General features: G+C 37.4%; 1 protein-coding gene across 3 annotated transcripts in view; it reads left to right on the forward strand.

The window, feature by feature from the left end:
* Positions 1-9,125, forward strand: part of SEPSECS (Sep (O-phosphoserine) tRNA:Sec (selenocysteine) tRNA synthase) — a 40,525-nt gene that overhangs the window by 14,839 nt on the left and 16,561 nt on the right. For all 3 annotated transcript variants that reach the window (XM_011935650.1, XM_011935651.1, XM_011935652.1), the window contains 2 exons: positions 238-367; positions 504-595. In XM_011935650.1, coding sequence (XP_011791040.1) covers positions 238-367; positions 504-595 — 222 coding nt within the window. The remainder of the gene's footprint in view (positions 1-237; positions 368-503; positions 596-9,125) is intronic.

The following is a 9,125-nucleotide window of genomic DNA, read 5'->3' on the forward strand; positions in this document are numbered from 1 at the left end:
GTTTTTCTGTGCGTTGTTTTAATGGTGTTTATTTTTCTAAGGTAGAGTTGACAAAAATTGTGTATTTTTACGGTGTACAATTTGATGTTTTCATGCATGTATATATCGTGAAATGGTTAAATCAGGCTAATATATTAGTTAACTCAAATAGTTATAATTTTTTGTTGTGGTATTTATTTGTTAATAGTAGTTGTCTGTTTTCCTAGCAACTAATATGTAATACTATATTGATTCTAGGGAGCTCGAGTTGGTAGAATAGATGCTTTTGTTCAGAGCTTGGACAAAAATTTTATGGTTCCAGTAGGTGGCGCTATAATTGCTGGCTTTAATGATTCCTTCATTCAGGAAATCAGCAAGATGTATCCAGGTAAATAAATAAGTTGCTTTTCAGAAAAAGTAACTAACAAAAATCCATTTGTACATAGGCTACTGTAATAAATCTTAATTTCCACAGCTACCCCCCTCACCCATCTTCTTAATGTAACTTATCCTTCTTATTTCAGGAAGAGCTTCAGCTTCACCTTCTTTAGATGTGCTTATTACTTTATTGTCACTTGGATCAAATGGCTACAAAAAGCTACTAAAAGAAAGAAAGGTAAGCTTTCCCTTTAGTTATCAAATAACACTCTCGACTAGAACAGTGCTCCAAATCAGTGATGTTTCTGCCTATTGGTTTCTTGCATTGGGAGGGAGACATCTAGTATGGTCTGACACTATTTATTCAGATCGATTTATTCAGATCTGTTATTCAGTTTCCTATTAGTTTTTGTCAGCCTGTCTATCCAGATATTACGAGGAATCTTGGTTAGGTGATTTTACTTTTATTTATTTACTTTTTAGAAACTCCTGCATTAGGGACTCTTATTCAGTAAAATTCAATTCATTTATCACTTAAAGGTAGAAGCTCTTAAAAGACAAATGGACAAGTCATCCTTTTAGTTTTTAGAAATGTAAAAATTGTTTAGGGGTGAGATGTCAGTCACAGGAGGAAGAACCAGGTCAGAAGTTAGCTCTATCTTTTTATGCTAAAATAGTAAATTTATCTTTTGTCTTTCTTTTTTTTTTTTTTGAGAGGAGTCTTGGGCTGGAGTGCAATGGCACAATCTTGGCTCACTGCAATCTCCGCCTCCCGGGTTCAATCAGTTCTCCTGCCTCAGCCTCCCGAGTAGCTGGGATTACAGGCGCGTATTTTTTGGATTTTTAGTAAAGACTAAAAATTGGCCAGGCTGGTCTCCAACTCCTGACCTCGTGATCCACCCGCCTCAACCTCCCGCCCAACCTGTAATGTGCTGGGATTACAGGCATGAGCCACCGCTCCCGACCTATTTCTTGTCGCTATTGAATGCTGATCTCATTGGTTATATTGGTTGTGAAAAGAAGTTACATTTATGCTTGAAAACAGGACTTTGTCTCCAACACAGCTAGCTTAATTCAGGACACCTCCAAAAGACAGAGATCGTATAGCTAGGGCAGGCAGGGTTTCATTCATCTTCTATCTGGGAGAGAGTGAATCCTCTGGTGCAGTTTTTAAATCTGATAACTTTCCAGCACTTAATAACAATTGTAGTCCCTTATATTTACAATAGTACTTTATATATTCTAAAGCATTTTCATATGTATTATCTCATAGATCTTCTCATAACCTTAGGATGAATACATAACAAGTTTAAAACTCTTGTGCTCTGTTTTACCTCGGTCCTCCTTCCCCTACTAATTCATTCCATGGGAAAGTAATTGTTTAATTGTGAGGACATTTCTTAAGATCTGTGTGATATAGGAAAAGATGCTCAATGTTATTAGTAATTAGGGAAATGCAAATTTAAAACCACAGTGAAATACCACTACACACCTTTTAGAATGGCTAATGTACCGAAATATGCAATAAGATAATGACTTTCAAATGCATTATGCTATGTGAAAGAAGCCAGACTCAAAAGGCTACATATTGTACAGTTTCATTTATATGCCATCCTGGAAAAGGTACAAAATATAAGGAAAGAAGAAAGATTAATGGTTGCTAAAGGCTAGGGATTGGGGAGGGAACTTTTTAGGGTGATGAAACGTTTTATGTCATGATAGTGGTAGTGGTTTCATGACTGTATACATTTGTCAAAATTCAAAGAAGTGGGCACTAAAAAACCAGACACCCCGAATTTTACTATATGTGAATGAATTATACTTCAGGAAGTCTGACAATGAATTTTTATACAATAAGAATAAAACTCTGGTTTTATGAACTCCAAATTGTAATCATTCATGGTCGTAGATTGTTGTAGCCAAGAGAAGACTGTGGCAAATCTTTCAAGGAACCAGATCCATATGTCACATGACAACTCCCTATAGATGAGGAAACCCTGTCATCTGCTTATATGAGAGTTTAGTTGTTTCAGATGCCAGTGGTTCTTAGCTCTCCTATAACTAGTCATTTCGTCCTGGAAAAGTTTTAAAGATTTTATTTCCCCATTTCATTTGTGAAAGACACAATTGACATCTCAGGCCACTTTTAGTTTTAAAAGACTCTGGAATATTTCTTAAAAGAGTTACTTTCTGGACTTTGGACATAGTAATCATGAGAACTGGCCTGTAATTTAGTAATCCAGTATAAGGCATATTGGTAATATAAATTAGACATTTTGTAAATTTGAGTTTCTCTTTTTAACACAATGGTCTCTTCAGTTTCATGTTACCTCATACCCATTTTTAGCCTTATCAAGCTGTCTTGGATTTCCTCCCTGCATCTGAATAAGCCCATTTTAAATAGTGGAGTCTAAAGTATGGAAATGCAAAGGTAAAGTTGAATGTGGGATAAGATTCATTGAGTAAATATTTAACTTACTGTGTATTTATCGACCACATGTAATGTGTCAGGCATATAGATATAGATAGATATAGCAGTCAATACAGTAGATAAAGATACTTGCTCTTGGGGGGCATACATTGCCTATGGGAGAAACCAGCAATAAACAGGCAACATAATACAGAAATTACAAAGTTTGCTTGAAGGTGATAAATGCTACGGTAAAAAGCAAGATTAAGGAGAATTTGGGATGATGAGGTGGTGGTGGGAACTGATTTTTAAATATAGTGGTTAGGGCAGGGCTCGTTGAGAAGGTGACTGTATTTTTTTTTTTTTTTTTGAAGACAGAGTCTCTCCACCAGACTGGAGTACAGTGGCGTGATCTTGGCTCACTGCAACCTCTGCCTCCTGTGTTCAAGAGATCCTCCCACCTCAGACTCCTGAGTAGCTGGGATTACAGGCATGTGCCACCATGCCCGGCTAGTTTTTGTATTTTTAGTAGAGACAGGGTTTTGCCATGTTGGCCAGGCTGGTCTTGAACTCCTGACCTCACGTGATCCACCTGCCTTGGCCTCCTAGAGTGCTGGGATTACAGGCGTGAGCCTTCGTGCCTAGCCCAATACCCTGACATTTCAGTGAACTTGAAGTTTGAGGGGAGTATACACATATGATGGTGAAGTGTGTTTCAGGCAGAAAGCCAGTATCAGGACTCTAGGCCAGATGTGGACCTTGTGTATTTGAGAAGCAGCAAGGAGGCCATTGTGGCTGCAGCAAAAAGAGCAAGGAGGAGAACTGTGGGAGTTGAGGTCAGGGTGGTAATGAGGGTGGAGCTGATCATGTGGGGCCTTTTAGGCCACTGTAAGGTCCGTGCCTCATACTCTGACTGAAATAGGGAACCACTGGAGGTTTGAATTGAGTAGAATGATCTGACATGCTTTGAATGCTCACATTGATTGCTGTTTTGATAATAGATTGAGGGGCAAAGGCAGAAGCTGGATGGATACCTCTTAGGAGCTTTTTATAGTGGTTAAGAAGTGATATTGGCTGGGAGCTAGATGGTGGCAATGGAGGCAGTAAGAAGTGGTTAAAATCTAGGTTTGTGTTGAAGATTGAGCGAGTAGGAGTTCCTGATGGATGGTAGAGAAAAGTAGAGAATAACTCTGAGATTTTTGACCTGAGCAATTGGAAGGATGGAACAGCCATTAGCTATGATGGGGAAGCTATAGGTTTTGGGGGAAGACTAGGAGTTCAGTTTTGGACAAAATTGAATTTGAATTGACCTTAAGATAGAGTTACAAAGTAGAGAGTAGGATATACAAGTCTAGGATTGAGAGAGAACTGGGCTGGAAATAAAAATCTGGGAGTTAATTGGGCAGGAGACTAGATGAGATTGCAATAGAGTAAGTCTAAACAGAAAAGAGGTATAAGGACTGAGCTCTGGGCACTACAGCATTAAGAGGTCTGAGAAAAGCAGCCAGCAAAGGAAACTTAGAAGGAACATTCAGTTAGGAGGAAGACCAAGAATGGTGTCCTAAGTCATCCCTTGGTATCACTCAGATACCAAAATCTGTAGATGCTCAAGTCCCATATATAAAATGACATAGTATTTTCATATAAATTATGCACATCCTCCTGTATTCCTTAAATCAACTCTAGATTGCTTGTAATACTGAATACAATGTAAATGTTATATAAGTAGTTTTTATACTGTATTGTTTGGGAAATAATGACAAGAGAAAAACTGCATATTCAGCACAGATGTAATTTTTTTTTTTTCAAATATTTTCAAACTGTATTGAGGAGGGAGCGATTAGCATAGCTAATGGCACTGATAGGTCAAGTAGGGTAAGCATTAAGATTTGACCATTGGTTAGAAAGGTTTCATGTAAAATTCATTCTTAACATACTCTTTCCATGCGAGGTTTGTGTTTATACAAATACCATATACGTCCTTATACATTTATATACATATGAAATAATTACACGTAATACTGAGCACTTACTATGTGGAAGGCACTCTTCTAAGTACATTTTTATGTATACATTTAATCCTCAAAATATTCTTACGAGATATTGTTATCCTCATTTTCATAGGAAATCGAAATTTGTATGAGGTGAATTGTGGAATATGGACTGAAATTTAGGCAATTGGGTCTCCTGTTCTCTGTCTTAACTTCTAAATTCTACTTGGCTTTTTAAATATAGATGATAATCTAGCCTGGTGGCTATGGTGCTGTTTATATGTCTGTAAATCTCAAGATATGGGTCTACTGATATCTAAAGGAGACAAAAACAGTGAATAAATCTAGCTACTCTGGCCAAAAAAGCTCAGTTTTATTTTAGAGAGGATAATATGTTGTTTGCTTGTGCAGAATCGCTGTCATTGGAGAACTGCTCCTCCCTGACTCCAGGTGGTCCTGTTGAGTCTGTCAATTACAGTGTCCTTTCCTCCTCTTTCATAGGTTGGGCAGATGATCTGGCTAGCCTGGTTCACAGGCATGTGGAGATAGTATCCTTCCAGTAGATTTGATTGATCCTTTCGAGACAGGACCTCTTGCTCTGCAGATAGTAAGCTGTAAGGATATAATCTTACAATTGTCAGCTGCCATATTTCTAGCCATGCCAAGAGAGACTTCTCAACACTAGGAACTATAAGAAGGAAAACAGCATTAAGTCATTTGAGACTCTATCCAGCCATGCCTGCTTGTGGACTGGGCCGTGAGATGAAGCAGTAAATTTCTTTCTCTGTTATAAACTTTCTAAAGCTGATACTTTTGATTCCTTTTATACCTTAAGCCCTTATATCATTAAGTCCTTCACAGTGTTTCCAACATTCATTTCTTTCCATTTCCACTGCTACCCCTCCCTAATTTAAGTCCTTAACACATCACACTTGATGGTTACAATAATTTACTCACACTTCACCTGTTCCCCCACCTTGGTCTACTCTAATTTGTCACATTGTAGAACAGTGCCAAGTTAATATTCTAAAGACACAACTTTCGGAGGCCGAGATGGGCAGATCACAAGGTCAAAAGATCAAGAGCATCCTGGGCAACATGGTGAAACCCTGTCTTTACTAAAAATACAAAAATTAGCTGGGTGTGGTGGCATACATCTGTAGTCCCAGCTACTCAGGAGGCTGAGGCATGAGAATCACTTGAACCTGGGAGGCGGAGGTTGCACTGAGCCAAGATCGTGCCACTGCACTCCAGCCTGACAACAGAGGGAGACTCTATCTCAAAAAAAAAAAAAAAAGACACAACTTTTCAAGTTCTTTTGCTTTGGTTCTGGTTGCCTACAAGGCAAAGTTCAAACTCCTTAGCCTACCATAATCTGATCCTTTATAATCTGATTCCTTTTTTAAAAACAGTATTGGCCCCTGCTTGTTCGTTTATTCATTCAAACAAATATTTATGTGTAGGCCCTAAAGCTAAATCCACAAACAAGATTGACTTAGTCTTTACCTCCATGGAAATTATAGTTTTGGGAGGAAGTCTAGATATTAAATAGTTACAAATCTGATGAGAATTTTGAAAGGAAAGCAGAGTGTGTGAGAGCATCTATTACCAAACCCAGCTGGGACACCTACTCCAGCTCTGGAAGGATCAGGTAAAATCTCCCTGGAGAAAAGACAGTGCATTTATTCATTGACATTCGTGGTGCGGTCCTAAGGTAGTACTGATGGCTAGTACAACTATAGAACTATGAAAGGGTGTTTTAAACTGAGTCTAGAAAGCCAAGTACTGTGCAGTTATTTGAGACTTTATGTTTTGAGTCACTTTATAAAATTAGCTTTCCTTTAGGATGGATTCAGATTCATTAGGTCAGAAGGAGGGCTTAGACAACTGTATTTTTAACAAAATTTTCCTAATGAATTTTGGTGCAGATTCATGTTTGATACCCTTTGTTTTGGGGCACGTAGGTCACTTGTATATATAACAGAAACTTGGAGAGGAAACATACAGTGTCATAGCATTTTAACACACATAGGTGAATAATATTTTATGGCATTTGAGATGGAATGCATAAATATCCCAAATATCAAAACTTGGAAATAGAACATTAGTTATCTGTATTTATTTCTGATCTTTTGTCGTCTTTTTTTGTTAGATTTTTGTTTCTTTTTTCTTAGCTGCTTTTTGTTTTATGTTGAGCACTCCTCAGATTTGGCTAAAATTATAAATTTATTTATTTATTTATTTATTTTATTTTTAAGTAGAGATAGGGTCTTGCCATGTTGCCTAGGCTGGTCTTGAACTCCTGGACTGAAGCCATTCTCCTGCCTTGGCCTCCCAAAGTGTTGGGATTACAGGCCTAAGTTTATTTTTAAACCAAATAAATGGAATATATTATAACTCTAGCAATAAGACCATTATACAAACTTATAAGTCGTTTTAAAAGTATACTTTATTATATAGATAGTAACTTTTAAGATTTAAAAAAAATTTATTTTAGGTTCTGGGGTACATGTACAGGACGTGCAGGTTTGTTACATAGGTAAACGTGTGCCATGGTGGTTTGCCGCACCTGTCAACCCATCACATAAGTATTAAGCCCAGCACGCATTAGCTATTTTTTCTAATGCTCTCCCTCTCCCTGCACCCGTCTGACAGGCCCCAGTGTGTAGTGTTCCACTCCCAGTGTTCGTGTGTTCTCATTGTTCAGCTCCCACTTAGGGTGAGACCATGCAGAATTTGGTTTTCTGTTCCTGCTTTAGTTTTCTAAGGATAGTCGTCCAGCTGCATCCATGTCCCTGCAAAGGACATGATGTCATCTCTTTTTAAGGCTGCATAGTATTCCGTGGTGTAGATATGCCACATTTTCTTTATCCAGTCTATCATTGATGAGCATTTGGGTTGATTCCATGTCTTTGCTATTGTGAATAGTGCTACATTGAACATATGTGTGCATGTATCTTTATAATAGAATAATTTATATTCTTTTGGATATATATCCAGTAATGGGATTGCTGGATCGAATGGCATTTCTGGTTCTAGATCTTTGAGGAATCCCAACGCTGTTTTCCACAATGGTTGAACTAATTTACATTTCCACCAACAGTGTAAAAGTGTTCCTATTTCTCTGCAACCTTGCCAGCATCTGTTGTTTCTTGACTTTTTAATAATCACCATTCTGATTGGCATGAGATGGTATCTCATTGTGGTTTTGATTTGCATTTCTCTCATGATCAGTGATGTTGAGCTTTTTTTCATATGTTTGTTGGTTGTATGGATGTCTTCTTTTGAGGAGTGTCTGTTCATGTCCTTTGCCCAGTTTTTAATGGGGTCATTCGATTTTTTTTCTTGTAAATTTGTTTAAGTTCATTGTAGACTCTGGATATTAGACCTTTGTCAGATGGATAAGTTGCAAAATTTTTTCCCATTCTGTGGGTTGTCAGTTCACTCTGATGATAGTTTCTTTTGCTGTGCAGTAGCTCTTTAGTTTAATTAAATCACATTTGTCAATGTTTGCTTTTGTTGCAATTGCTTTTGACATTTTCGTCTTGAAATTTTTGCCTGTGCCAATGTCCTATATGGTATTGTCTAGATTTTCTTCTACGGTTTTTATAATTTGGGGGTTTACATTTAAGTCTTTAATCCATCTTGAGTTAATTTTTGTATAAAGTGAAAGGAAGGGTTTCAGTTTCAAGTTTCTGCATATGACCAGCCAGTTTTCCCAGCACCGTTTATTAAATAGGGAATCCTTTCCCCATTGCTTGTTTTTGTCAGGTTTGCCAAAGATCAGATGGTTTTAGATGCATGGTCTTATTTCTGAGTTATCTATTCTGTTTCATTGGCCTATGTGTCTGTTTTTGTACCAGTACCATGCTGTTTTGGTTACTGTAGCCTTGTAGTGTAGTTTGAAGTTGGGTAGCATGATATATCCAGCTTTGTTCTTTTTGCTTAGGATTGTCTTGGCTATTCGGACTCTTTTGGTTCCATATGAATTTTTAAATAGTTTTTTTCTAATTCTGTGAAGAATGTCAATGGTAGTTTGATGGAAATAATATTGACTCTATAAATACTTTGGACAGTGTGGCCATTTTCATGATAATGGTTCTTCCTATCCATAGTATGGAATGTTTTTACATTTGTTTGTGTCCTCTCTAATTTCCTTGAGCAGTGGTTTGTAGTTTCCCTTGAAGATTTCCTTCACTTCCCTAGTTAGCTGTATTCCTAGGTATTTTAATTTCTTTGCAGTAATTGTGAATGGGAGTTCATTCATGATTTGGCTCTCTCTTTGTTTGTTGTTGTATAGAAATGCTTGTGATTTTTGCACATTGATTTTGTATCCTGAGACTTTGCTGAAGTTGCTTATCAGCTTA

Source organism: Colobus angolensis, unplaced genomic scaffold, assembly GCF_000951035.1.
Source record: "Colobus angolensis palliatus isolate OR3802 unplaced genomic scaffold, Cang.pa_1.0 Scaffold146, whole genome shotgun sequence".
NCBI lineage: Eukaryota > Metazoa > Chordata > Mammalia > Primates > Cercopithecidae > Colobus > Colobus angolensis.